The sequence below is a fragment of the Lotus japonicus genome, chromosome 3, assembly GCF_012489685.1.
Source record: "Lotus japonicus ecotype B-129 chromosome 3, LjGifu_v1.2".
Lineage (NCBI taxonomy): Eukaryota > Viridiplantae > Streptophyta > Magnoliopsida > Fabales > Fabaceae > Lotus > Lotus japonicus.
The window spans coordinates 40,940,951-40,954,922 of NC_080043.1; the positions used below are offsets into that span (position 1 = coordinate 40,940,951).

The 13,972-nt window shown below is 36.1% G+C and overlaps 2 protein-coding genes across 2 annotated transcripts; one reads left to right on the plus strand and one right to left on the minus strand.

The window, feature by feature from the left end:
- Window positions 1–2,936: 2,936 nt before the first annotated feature.
- Window positions 2,937–6,952, plus strand: LOC130742687 (ketol-acid reductoisomerase, chloroplastic). The gene is made up of 10 exons (XM_057594788.1): window positions 2,937–3,247; window positions 3,326–3,418; window positions 3,927–3,992; window positions 4,144–4,284; window positions 4,787–5,014; window positions 5,127–5,244; window positions 5,324–5,463; window positions 5,577–5,744; window positions 5,819–5,974; window positions 6,388–6,952. The coding sequence occupies exons 1-10, from the start codon at window positions 2,975–2,977 to the stop codon at window positions 6,754–6,756; spliced, it is 1,752 nt and encodes a 583-aa protein (XP_057450771.1). The 5' UTR covers window positions 2,937–2,974; the 3' UTR covers window positions 6,757–6,952.
- A 938-nt stretch (window positions 6,953–7,890) lies between these two features.
- On the minus strand, window positions 7,891–9,103 carry LOC130742688 (senescence-specific cysteine protease SAG39-like). Its single transcript, XM_057594789.1, has 2 exons — window positions 8,573–9,103; window positions 7,891–8,483 (listed from the first exon to the last, which is right to left on the minus strand). The coding sequence occupies exons 1-2, from the start codon at window positions 9,009–9,011 to the stop codon at window positions 7,891–7,893; spliced, it is 1,032 nt and encodes a 343-aa protein (XP_057450772.1). The 5' UTR covers window positions 9,012–9,103.
- Window positions 9,104–13,972: the final 4,869 nt, after the last annotated feature.

A 13,972-nucleotide genomic window follows, 5' to 3' on the forward strand; every position in this document is an offset into this window, starting at 1 on the left:
ACTTATGTAAAGTGCACATGTTGAATGAGTATTAACACTTATTAATTTATATAGTTGTAGGGAAAAGGGTTGGTGATAGTCTTTTTTTCTTTTTGGTAAGAACTTATTTAGTATTAAGCATACTTTTTTGAATTTCATAACTCATATGAAATAAATAATAATAAATTGTTTTAAAGTAATTTTCAATTAATAGTAGATGTCTAGAATGACATTGATGAAGGAAGTTCAAGAGGAAGGGGTAGTGGAGTTTTTTTATTAAGTGACCTTTAACTTTTAAGGTTTATTATTAATATTAATTATTAGTTGATTAATACTTCAACAAACCTAAACTAATAATATGTGTCTTATAGAATTCATAACTAATATAATATTTAATATTAATTTTGACCTATGACATTCCATAACTCATAAATTAAATAATAATAAATTTATTTAAAATAATTTTGAGCTTAATAGTAGAAAGTTATAAACTAACATTACTGGAGGAAATTGAAGGGGAATATCGAACGGTTGAAATTAAAAGTCTGTTGTATATCGAACGGTTCTAAAAAATCACATATGAAATAATACGTATAATTACTTAAAAGCTCATAGATAAAAATAAATATATGAAACATTGTTTATTGATAGACTATTTTACCCTCGAGGTTACTAAACTTCTCAATATATAAATAAATATGAATTTATTTTTAAATTTCATAAATCATATGAAATAAATAATAATAAATTTATTTATTTCAATTAATAGTAGAAGTCTATAGAATGACATTGATGAATGAAGTTCAAGAGGAAGAGGTAGGGGTTTTTTTTTTATTTAGTGACCTTTAACTTTTAAGATTTATTATTAATATTAAATATTAATTGATTAATACTTCAACAAACATAAACTAATGATATGCGTCTTATGAAATTCATAACTAATATCATATTTAATATTAATGTTGACCTAAGACATTCCATAACTCATATAAATTAAATAATAATAATTTCATTTAAAATAATTTTGACCTTAATAGTTGAAAGTTATATAATAACATTGATGGAGGAAGTTCAAGGGGAATATCAAACGACTGAAATTTAAAGTCTGCTGAATATCGAACGGGTTCTGAAAAATCACATATGAAATAATATGTATGATTAATTACTTAATATCTCATAGGTAAAAACAAATATATGAAACCTTTTTTTAAATCAAGGATTTACTTTCAATAGAGAAATAAACAAAAATGAAACAAAACTCACCAAATAGAGTTGATAGAAAAAATAAATAAGAAGGAAAAACAAAACCGAAAACTGAAAAAATAATGTAAAATTAGTGAGCACATTCATAGTGTAAATATCACCTAAAAATGACATAAATTGAATAAAGCTTAAGGTAGACGATGAAGATGACAACACCAAGTTATGAAATAAAATAAAGGTGACTCTCATTTAGTCGACTAAGTTCATAATGAAACAATAAAAATTACGAAAAATGCAAGAAACTTACATGTTTTCAAGATGTAACATTGGAAGAATGGAAAACAACAATGAGAAAATCTGAAAAAAGAAACAAATTAAAACTAAATCAATGAAATGTAAAAGATAAAAAGAGGCTCCATTGTACCGGATTAGAAGAAACTATTATCATTTGGTCAACTAAGTTGATAATAAATTAATCAAAATTAAAAGAAAGCAAAAAACTTACATTGGTTGAAGATTAAACTGTCAAAGAAATGGAAGTAAACATCATAAAATTGTGCAAGAAAAATAATGAAACACAATTAGAGAAATAATCAAGGAGATGACTTTCATAGTTTATGAAGATAAAATATTTCTGAAATTAAATAGAAGTTACAAATAGATCATAATAATATTGATAATCAACAGCAAAGAACAAAACATGCATAAATTACAAAAGTAAAATAAAATTTGTAACTTTCATCTATTTAATAAGCGATAATAACGTGCATATTGCGAAGAAAGACTGAACCTTACAGGAGTGGAAGATGAAGAATGAGAAGAACGAATGAGGAAAAATACGACCGTTTGGGAGGAACCTAGCATGAGAAGAAAATCTGAAGAAAAAGAAATGGCAAAATCATAACAGATAAATCAAAAAGGATAAATAAGACGAAAAAAGAAGAGCTCTTACCGGATGGATGATGATGATGGAGAAAAACTTCAATGCCTAAGAATGAAAATTGATGAAGAAGAAGTGACTGATGGAGAAGAAAAGACGCAAAAGAAAATTTTCTAACCTGATGGAAGATCTTCTTGTGCTGGAATGATGCTGTTGGAGAATCCAAATCGAAGAGATATGACCTGCACATGAATGGAGATGCTGAAGGTTAAAATGAGAGAGATGAAAATAAGTTGAAAGGGGAATGGAAAAATGTTTTATATATGGGAGATGAAGGAAGAAACTCTTGGTGATTTTGTAACCATAATCCATAATCAGGAGTTACAAAAGAAACAAATAAAACGGCCAAGAATATGAAAAGATTTGTACAAAGAGTTTCATAAGAAAATGATCAACGGTTAGGATTAGAAGCAATGAATGGCCAGGATTGATTTCATATTGAATTACTCATAAATTTACGTATATGACCATGGAAAAATTTCAACCCATGTGTATTAAAGTATTAAATTACAGTTTTACCCCCAAGGTTGCAAAAACTTTGCTTTTATATAGATTATAGATTATAGATAGATAGATAGATTATAGATAGATAGATAGATAGATTATAGATGCAAGACAACATACGAGGTTAAAGGGAATTGAGTTAAAGGTTTGTCCGAAAAGAAAAAAGAAAAAAAAAAAACTAATGTGGCCCGGGTGCGCGAAACATGTGATTGATAAACAAAACAGCAAGATAGAGACCGGGTGCGTTCTACCATCCAGCGCACGTTAGCAGGATCCCCTAGATACCTATTCTATAAATTCTATTCGCCACGTTGCGAATCCACTCTCTGCATTTCTCACTCTGAAAAAATGGCGGCGGCTACTTCTTCATCTTGCTCCACAGCGTTCTCTACCCCTTCCCAAACCCTAGCTAAGCCCGCCGCTAAATGCTTCGCCGCCACCAATTTGTCGTTTTCCAAGCCCAGTCTCCGCCCCCTTAGGGCTCAGCGCTGCGTCGCCGTCGGCACCGGCGCGCTCGGTGCTCGTATGGTGTCGGCGGCGCCGGTTGCGTCACCGGCGAAGCTCGATTTCGACACTGCTATCTTCAAGAAGGAGAGGGTTAACCTCGCTGGCCACGATGAGGTTTGGAACTCTTCGAAATCTCTCACTTCACTGTTGAGAAATGAACCTTATTTTTAATTTTTGGGTGATTTTTTGCAGTATATCGTGAAAGGAGGGAGGGATTTGTTCCATTTGTTGCCGGATGCATTCAAGGGTATCAAGCAGATTGGTGTCATCGGATGGGGTTCACAGGTAAACAAAAGTTGAATTTTTTAGCTCATTTTTCCATTTTGGAATGGTTTTGTTTTGTCTGAGATTGTTGTATAAACCTTATCTAGTGTAGCTAATCTATAGTATTGGATCTTGGCACATACAAGAGTTAATATGTGTATTATATGGTTTCACTGGATGTTAATGAAGCAAGTACTTGCTTCCACCTTGAGTGCTTTGTTTTGTAAAAAGTGTAATGTTGTTTCAAAAGGAACCCAGAGACATTATAAGTTGACTGATGCATTTTTGAAATGTCTGTTCAAGTGTTTTTCTGGGAGGAATATTTTTGCGGTTAGAGTATCTTAAGTTATCTCTTGGATACTTTATGTTGTAATTTAACATTTTTAGTCATCCCTTCAAACCTTTTGGTGATTACTTTACTTTTCTGAATAATATTTTAAGATTTCTTTTTCAAGTTAATATTTTTTATTATTTTTCTTCTTATTACATAATTTTGAAATGATTGCTATCTTTGCACTACTTTCACCAGGGACCTGCTCAGGCACAGAACCTAAGGGACTCCCTTGCTGAAGCAAAGTCTGATATCGTGGTTAAGGTGATTACGGGATTCATTATTTTTTCAGTTCATTATTTTGTATTGATGTACATGTAATATGTAATCATGTAGTTACTGGATAAGAACTTTTGATTGACTGGTCTCATCCCAGAACCTAGTATGTTAACGTGTTTGTCTTTTGACAATACAGATCGGACTAAGAAAAGGTTCTAGTTCCTTCAATGAGGCCCGGGGTGCTGGTTTTAGTGAAGAGAATGGAACTCTAGGTGACATATATGAAACTATCTCAGGGAGTGATCTGGTGTTGTTGTTAATTTCTGATTCTGCTCAGGTTTGTAAATTAAAAAAGGGCTGCAGATTTTTTTTTTTGGCTTTTTGGTTTGTCTTCGTTGCTCTCTATTATATTCTGATTGACTACCTGCTATTTTTTATTCTGACTAAGTTCTTGACTGGTGCTCCTATAATGTTATCCTTATGTTTCCAGTTATTTTGTCATGTCTTCTATTACCTGAGCTGGGTGCTCTGATTTGATCACTTGGTATAAAACATATAGATAAGGTAATGGTAGAGAAATAGGAAACAAGATATGTACTATGTGTCAGAGAACAATATCTTGGTGATGCTGATCATGTTTTTAATTAATGCTTGAAGTTCATGATATTCATTCCTTCCTAGGACAGCCAATAGTTCGTATCTCCATAGGTTTTCCTTAGGAACCCTAGTTTTTTTGTATTTGGCTATAGAAGTAGACCGGTTGCATCATGCTTCCGTGATTTTGCAACCCCTCTTTCCACTTATGATGTTTTTTTAATATATTTTTCTCTATCTGGCAGGCAGATAATTATGAAAAAATATTTTCTAGCATGAAGCCAAATAGCATACTTGGGCTGTCCCATGGTTTTCTTCTTGGACATTTACAATCACTCGGACTTGATTTTCCTAAGCACTTCAGCGTGATTGCTGTGTGCCCAAAGGGGATGGGTCCATCTGTGAGGAGGCTGTATGTCCAAGGTAAAGAGATAAATGGTGCTGGAATTAATTCAAGTTTTGCGGTCCACCAGGTAGTCCTCTATCTTATTCTCTCTTCTCTCACACTTCATTGTGTCCTGCTTATAATTATTTCATTTAATGGATTTATTTTTCTGGGGCTAAGCTTACTATCATTGCATGCAGGATGTGGATGGCAGGGCCACTGATGTTGCTTTGGGATGGTCTGTTGCTCTTGGATCTCCTTTTACATTTGCCACTACATTAGAGCAGGAATACAAGAGTGACATCTTTGGGGAGCGAGGTCAGAATATCTCTCTCGCAGTGCATTGATACCAATCTTTGAAGACTTATGGCCTAACTTTTGCTTTTATTGATTATAGGAATTTTACTTGGTGCTGTTCATGGAATTGTTGAATCCTTGTTTAGGAGGTACACTGAAAATGGAATGGCTGAAGATTTGGCTTATAAGAACACTGTTGAGTCCATAACAGGGATTATATCTAAAACTATCTCAACTAAGGTTGTGATCTCTTACTCATTTTAGTGCTGAATAGTCTTTAGGATTTTTTCCTGAGCATGTGATGGGCTTTTTGTGAGCTGTAACATGAACCTTTGTTCATTTTATTTGGATAGGGCATGTTGGCTGTATATAATTCTTTCTCAGAAGAAGGAAAGAGGGAATTTGAGAAAGCATATAGTGCTTCATTCTATCCTTGCATGGACATTTTGTACGAGTGCTATGAGGATGTAGCTAGTGGTAGTGAGATTCGCAGTGTTGTTTTGGCCGGACGTCGCTTTTATGTAAGTGCACATTTATTTCTAGTTTAAGGCTGCTTTTTATTCAACAGATTTACAATTGCACCTGTGTTTTACAGGAGAAAGAAGGTCTGCCTGCATTTCCCATGGGTAAAATTGATCAAACCCGGATGTGGAAGGTTGGTGAGCGTGTTCGTTCCACAAGGCCTGCAGGTGATCTAGGCCCTTTGAATCCATTTACTGCTGGTGTCTTTGTGGCATTGATGATGGCCCAGGTATCCGTTCTTATTCTGTTAGCAATTTTTCTCGCTAGTTTATTTGTAGTTGATATGTACTTTGAACATATATTCCCTGCTGCAAGCATTCCTATCTTTGTCCTCAAACTGTGAAAAAGTTCTTTTGAAGTGAGATTTTTTCCAACGTAATCATGTATCTTAAGTTTCAGTACGTTCAATTCTCTACACTTTTAATTAAATTGAAGGAAAATATAACCTTGCTCGTTTTAGTAAATCTCTGTCCTCAAATTTCAGACTTACTAGTGACTAGTGTCTATCTATCAATGGCAAAAGATGTATTCTTATAAATTCTTACCTTAACAATCATTTTTCTTGCATATCTTTTTCTTGGGCTAGAATGAATACAAAGGTGACCTTTTGTTTTTTCACATTTATGATCATAAAATTTGCAGATTGAGGTCCTGAGGAAGAAAGGGCATTCATACTCTGAAATCATCAACGAGAGTGTGATTGAGTCAGTTGACTCTTTGAATCCATTCATGCACGCTCGTGGTGTTTCTTTCATGGTTGATAACTGCTCAACCACTGCAAGGTTGGGTTCAAGGAAATGGGCTCCCCGGTTCGATTACGTCCTGACTCAGCAGGCCTTGGTGGCTGTGGACAATGCAGCACCTATCAACCAGGACCTGATCAGCAACTTCCTGTCAGACCCAGTGCACGGAGCCATTGAGGTTTGTGCAGAGCTTAGACCAACTCTGGACATTTCAGTGCCACCAGATGCAGACTTTGTCCGTCCTGAGTTGCGTCAATCTAGCTATTAGAACGTGAACTAAAACTGGTTTGTCATGCCGACTCCTTGTCAGAATAGCAGCTGTCTTGTTAGTGAGTTTTGTTTATGCGGTTGAGTGCGGGTATGGAAGTTTGTATTATCACTTTGTAGTATCAAGATTTTATGGATGAGAAATGTTGCTTGATGTTGTCGAATTAGAAAATGAGGGAATAAATTATGTTCACAAATTTAAGGATCCCATTGCTTACATAATCACATTCCAATATGTGACTTAGGGGACGACAGTAAAGTAAGTCATCACACACAACTGGCTTTTCATAGTAAGTAATCAATATCAATGGTTGTAAGACTTGCTTTACCCTATAAAGTAATTCTCATATGAGCCAAATCTGATAATTAGATACAGCAAATTTACTCGTTGGGCCTTCATCTTCTGAGATCTTAACCATTCAAATTTGTTTCAAGACCTTAACCGATCAATTAGTTTGAGAGATTTTCTCATGAAGTCTTAAACTATTTTGAAATGGTAGTTTGATGATTAATTATCAAGTTGGAGAAATTTGACATGATTTCGTTGCAATTTGTGGTTTAATCCATAAAATGATGCATTGAATTTCAAAAAAAATATTATAAGAAGTGGAGTTGGCTGTTGATTTTCCGATGTTTTAGCATACTGAAATTTAAGGCCATACTCCATAAATACTACATGCGCCGTCTAAAGGGTCTTAAGAAAAACTCGCCTTTACAGGTGGAAGATATCGACCATTTTGATAAGAAGTCCATATTAATGTTAATTTCTGCGATCTTCACAACTTTCAATCAAGATAACTGAATTTGTCTGTAGTTATGTGATACCAAAGATGGTTTTGAAAGACATTAGCAGTCTCATTTTCAGTAGCTGGGGGAATACTTTTAAGATAGAATCATGCAGGATTTTGGGGGAGCACATTGAACGTTCCAAACAAAAAAAGAGGTAAGTAAATAGAATAGAGATCAATGTAATTACTCTTTAATTCTTTGTTGTATTTATAAAAGCACATACGTGTACAGAGGATTCACAACTAATCTTAGAAACCAGAATGGATGTATATGTAGTTGATAATGCAAAAATTACGAAGTTTTAGGTTCAAGTATGTTTAGGGATCAATGGTATCAAGTTTGACATCTAAGCAGTTGGGTAGGAAGCTTGCATAGCAATGCCACATAGTCCTTCGGTAGCATTCACACCCCTTTGCATCATAATGTATCCTTCTTCACCCCAATCGGTTCCCCATGAGTTCTTAACCAACCAATACTTGGTTCCATCATCACTAGCACCATAACCAACAGCTGTGACACCGTGGTCCAACTCAGTTCCACATGAACCATTGAAGACACCACTGTTGTAAAATTGAAAGTCATAGCCACTTGCGTCAATAGCCACAGAAATTGGTTGATTAGCTACAGCTTTTTGCAGTGCTTGCTCATCGTTTGCAGGGACATCCTCATACCCAGTAATGGTAGCATCATGGATGGCTTCTTCATTTGCATTGCATTTACCATCAACACCCTTATAGGTGTAGTTGGCTTCAGCATCGAGTCCATGATTTTGGATGATGAATTTGAAAGCATCATCCATAAGGCCACCCTCACAACCTTGGTCCACACCTTTTGTGTCACAATCAACAAGTTCTTGTTCCGATAAAGAGATCAATGTTCCAGTACTCAACTTATGAATTCCTTCGGTTGCTGCTACAGCAGAGAACGCCCAACAACATCCTGCAAAGTTAAATATTAAAACTAGAGTTAGATGTCAATTCATTCTTGATTATTTTTTCGATTCAATGCGTTAATTATCAGAAACTTACCACACCGGCCTTGGTCCTTCACAGGTGTCACTGCTCCTTTTTCCCTCCAATCCACGGAGGAAGGAAGTACGGTCACATTTTCGTACTTAAATGTTGTTGTCCTAATGGCTGAGGAATACATGTGCCCCTTGAATCTATTTCTGGGTGCTTTGAACTCTTCATTTGTGAGGTCTGCGAATTGATTCATGTCTAGCTTGTAAGATTTATCGCCAGCATTGTTAGAAGCTTCAATGTAGTTCACATTTTCCTTAAATATCTTGAAACGCGCTTCCTTTTCTTGGAGATCCTTATAGACTTTGCCATAGCGAGCCATCCATTGCTCATGCCGTTCATGCATGAAGGAATCTTGGAGAGTGCGAGATGTCACTTGAAAAGCCCACAATCCCAAACAGAGAAGCAGTGCCAATGAAACATGATAGAACTGAGTTTTGGCAACCATTGTGGTGTAGTGAGGCAATAATGGGAAACAACTACTTGAGGCTGGTAAATGAAATGTGAGAAAGATTTGTTGTGCTGCTACTGGTACCCAAGATTACTTGTTGTATTTATAGAAAAAAGAACCTTGAATTGTAATCTAATCTTGTAGTTTTCTATTCAAATCTTAGAACAAATTCATCTTGCATCTACCATTGAGGATATTCTGAATTTTGGCTCTAGGTACTAGGACAAAAGATTGTCCAGCGCAATGCAAAGTTTCAAAGAAAGCATCTAAACTATACATTGAAAAGTACGCCTTGTAGGTATTGGAAAAGTTCTAAATTAAAAATTGAAGGTTTGAATGTATAATTAACCTCTCGCTGACAGATTGCTAATGTATAAGCAAATGGAATATAGTCTTATTTGAAGTTATAAGTTCAATTCTGCTCTCCTTTTTTTTTTAATTGCTGATAGATATAGGACTAATCCTCTAAAAATAGTTTTCTATTCAAATCTTAGAACAACTTCATCTTCCATCTACCATTGAGGATATTCTGAATTTTGGCTCTAGGTTATTTTTAGATAAGCGAACTTTTGGCTTTGGCTCTAGGTATTATGACAAAAGATTTGTTAAGCGCAATGCTAAGAGCATCTACATCCATCATACTCACTAAAATATCTACACTTTATTTTTTACAATTTCCCATAAGCCACATCATCTACAACATTTTACCAACTTTTTACTTCAACCCAACAACTCTTAAAAGTTTCTATAATGGATCCCACCATCAACTTCACATTTATATATTTTATTATTTATATCAATTTTAATTAATTATATTTGCAACTTAAATATGATGGAGGTAGATGCTCTTAATGGTATGTGCTTGTAATAAATACAAGCCCACTTTTCAAGTCTAGTGTGGAGTATCTATTCTCACATACTCATCTTTGCCATGTTGGAATTGAATATGTACTCTAATGGTAATAGATACTCATATGAGTATGTATTTAACATTAGATACTACCATTGGAGATGCTCTAAGTAAGCATCAAAACTATACATTGAAAAGGTCGCCTTGTGCGTATTAGGAAAGTTTTGAATTATGAAAACGAGGTTTTGATTGTATAATTAACATCTTGCTTACAAATTGCCAATGTTATAAGCAAATGGAATCTAGTGTTATTTCAAATCATCAGTTTAATTCTTGTTTTTTTTTCCACATATGTATCCCAAAGCTGATAGCTATTAAACTGATCTCAAGAGAATAAATTATATAGCTCACAACAATTTTTTTTTTCCATCATGTTACTCCCTCTGTTCCAAAATGGTTATTGCTTAAAGGAATGCACATAGTTTAAGAACTCATTAATTGATATAATATTTGACTAGAACACCCATATTTAAAGTTGAGTTATATAAAAAGAGAGAATGATAATTATTGGTTAAGTGATTGGTGGACATTGTGATTGGTGAGAATTGAAGGTGGTAGATGAGAGATAAAGTATTAAATGAGGGTGTATATGAAAGAAGATGTGACAAATAATATTGGATTTCTAGAACAACAACCATTTTGGAATATATGTGAAAAGCTAAAACAACCACCATTTTAGAACGGAGGGAGTATTATTTAGGGTCGTCCCCAACCCTACTATCTTACTCTCTCACACTCTCGCCTTCTTCCACCACTACTGTGCCTAGAACTTTCCGTCATAACCACATTCATGTCATCGCCTCTTCTTAGATTCACTTCCCTAACTTCATTCATACGCTCTCCCTGCAAATCAATCGCACCTCTCCATTCCCTGCCTTACTATCATGCCTCTCATTGCCGCTACATCCCTATCGTTGCTCCCTACAATCACGTCCCCTACCGCTGCACACTCTGCTAAAGCGCTCGATGCGGTCGTCTTGCATCTCTGCCGCCGTCGTGCCCTCTGCACTCACTCTTCTTAGGTTACGTTAATACACTATCACTCACAAGTTATGATGGAGATGTAATTTTAATGGGAAATCCTTACCAGTTGTAAGACCCGGGATTTTAGAATTAAATAAATAATTAATTTCCAACTCACGCATAGGATTATGTGTAAGCGTGAGAGGAACTTGACTTGTGTTTGATGTTTGGATTAGTATTATGAAGAAGAAAATTTAGGAAACCACATAGAATGTAAGACCCAAGTTTTAAGCTTATGCTAAGTGAATAAACTTCTTATTCACGATTAGGGTTGATGTAATGTGAAGGGAAACCTGAACGAAAGTTTATTAAATGAAATAAATTTATGAAGGAGGAAGTTCAGGAAAAGTCAAAGGATCGTATCGAAGTCGATAAAAGTTATAGCACGAACGTTTTACGCTTAAACCTAGGTCAGAAACCCTAGTATATAGCTAATTTTCACTTTTAGGCACGATGGCAGTTAATTCCAAAAATCTTCAGAGAAATGTTAGAACTTCTCTTTTTCCATATGTCACAATCGTTTCGAGGCGAAACTCTAGGATCTACGAACGTCCGATTCCAATCATCGGAAGTTTGCCGAAACCGAATCCCTGGTATTTCAAAACCCTAGAATTTCCCGACTTTGAGGACTTTATCTATTCAGAGCTTCAAATGAATATTCCACACGCGTACACCCATTTCTCTTGATGATTTCAATCTTTCTTCAGAAGGAAGTTTTCCATTCCGACATTCGAGGCAAAAAGCAACTTATCGGGTAAAATAGTTTTACACCGACTTTGCATTAGTTGCCAAAAATACAAGGAGACATCTTCTTAGCTTGGGAATTCCTTTGCCAAAACCTATCTTAGAATTCATGGTGAATGACGCCGGAAAAATCGGATTCGCGGAACTTTCATTTTCCCGCGAATTTCCACCTTCTATATATAGCAAACAAAGGAAGAAAAAACACAATTTTCCTCCATTTTCTCTCCTCTAAACCGCGGCCAAGAACAAGGAAGAAGGAAGAAGAGTTTTTCTTCATCGTTTGCTTGATCGTTGATCCGTTAGTTGCTACTTCAAGGTTTCGAGGTATAGTCGCTAATCCTTACCTCCGATCGCTTTTTCCATAGCTTTTCTGTAGAGTTTTCTGAGTGGATAGTTTATGGGTTTTTGCAAAACTATCCTGAATCTTTCATTTCTGATTCTAAACCTCTTCTACATGTGCCCAAGATCACTTCTGCCGGATTAGATTTTCCGTTATGTCGCCGGAATTCCGCCGGAATCAATTTGAACCTAAAATACCCATTTTATGTAGTTTTTGAGTAAAGTTCCAACCTCTAGGCTGAAAACTATCGCCTTAGCTTAGTGCTAGTAGGATTAGTTGTCATAAACGTCGTTGGTGACGTCCCTGCAAAATTTTATTTTTGGGATTTCAGTTTTGAAAATCCTAAGTTAAAAATCATGACCAAAATACCCCTGCGACAGTTTTCGATCCGATAATTTTTCCGAGTTCAGAATAACCTTAGTTACGGCTTATGAAAGCATAGGAACCAAGTTTGATCGAAGAAAAATCGAGCCCCGTAATTAGCCAAAGTGGCCGAGCCCTATTAGAGGGGGAGGAAGAAATTTCCTTTTCCGAAAACTTGTCCTTTCGCGCTAGATTATCGTACCTTAGAGTATAGATTACTTCGAGTAACCTTAGTAAGTATCGATAGCTTAGTTTTCGATAGATTCTTATAGTATTCTGTGATTTTGTTGTAAAGGTGCTTTTGAGGAATTTCCCAAGGAGCAACACTTTGAGTGCGAGGAAGCACTAGTGGATCATTCTGGAGAACTTTCAGGTGAGGGCTTCTCACTGAATCTCTAGTTAATGCTTAGGGTCGATATTTCGACATTGTTTACTGTTTATGCACTGGGATTGTGTGTGATTGAAAATGTTTTCTGAGGCTTCGGCTGACAATGTAGATGATTCATCTACTGAATGTTTTTAAAGATTGACTTACATGCTATGTGCTATGTGGGTAATCTAGGATGTGTGGTGCATGCTTTATATGCTAAGTGCTAAGTGTTTATGATGCGATTTATTGATATATGACATGTTGTTGATTGTGATGATTTAAATATGCTTTACACTGAAAATCTGAGATTCTGAATGGTGAGAATAGCGGGCAGGTCATGCCGATTTTATTTTGAGAGTTTTGAGAAAGTTTGATAGGACGAACGAGGTTCGGGCCTTGTATAGGGTTTATGGATCGAGACATTCTCTGGAGTCATTTGGGGATTCGAAGATCCCGAGAACTTATAGGAATTGCGATAAGACTAAAAATGATATTATTTTGAAAAGAAAATTCATAAGACATTAAACAACCTCTAAATCTTTAAGTAAGGGTAATAATCTCGAAAGGAGGCTTTGGATGAAAATCATAGTTTGGAAAACGAGAAGTGTCGTCGGATCCAAGTGTTGAGTCTGTTGTTGTTGTGCTGTTGGAGCAGCGTTGGTTGTTGTGCTGTTGGAGCAGCGTTGGTTGTTGTGCTGTTGGAGCAGCGATGTTGTTGGGCTATCCTGGGGATAAGTCCGGGGAACCGTTAGTTCCCGAGTATGTGATACTCTTGTGCTGTTGGAGCAGCGATGTGTGTTGTGAAGTGTGTCTTTTGTCGCAGAATCGACTTTACCTTAGGGTAAGCTTTTAGAGACTTTAACTTCCCTAGAACACGTGGCGACGTGTCGAGTGAGGACGGAGACGTTGTTTGACTAATCATTTTGCATACATGCAACATTAATGAGGTATTAACACAGGACGTACTCTGGACCTCGTCGGTTTCCAAAATGGTCATAAGACCCGGAATGCCGTCAAAGAGCGTTTGTAGACGTCTCTTGTAGCAGACCGAAATGGCAGACCTACGGGTTACGGCTGATCTGGCTACCTTGGTTTGGTGTAAGAGACACGCGGGCGGAAATGGTCCCACCGTTGCTGGTGCTAGGATTGATCCGTTGATGTCCATCCCAGAGGCACGCGAGCGGAAATGGTCCCACCGTTGCTGGTGC

Coding starts and splice junctions, on each gene's coding strand:
- LOC130742687 (XM_057594788.1), top strand. CDS start 2,975: ATGGCGGCGGCTACTTCTTCATCTTGCTCCACAGCGTTCTCTACCCCT. Junction 3,248..3,325: donor ACCTCGCTGGCCACGATGAG/GTTTGGAACTCT, acceptor GATTTTTTGCAG/TATATCGTGAAAGGAGGGAG. Junction 5,745..5,818: donor TGGCCGGACGTCGCTTTTAT/GTAAGTGCACAT, acceptor TGTGTTTTACAG/GAGAAAGAAGGTCTGCCTGC.
- LOC130742688 (XM_057594789.1), bottom strand. CDS start 9,011: ATGGTTGCCAAAACTCAGTTCTATCATGTTTCATTGGCACTGCTTCTC. Junction 8,484..8,572: donor GAAGGACCAAGGCCGGTGTG/GTAAGTTTCTGA, acceptor TTAACTTTGCAG/GATGTTGTTGGGCGTTCTCT.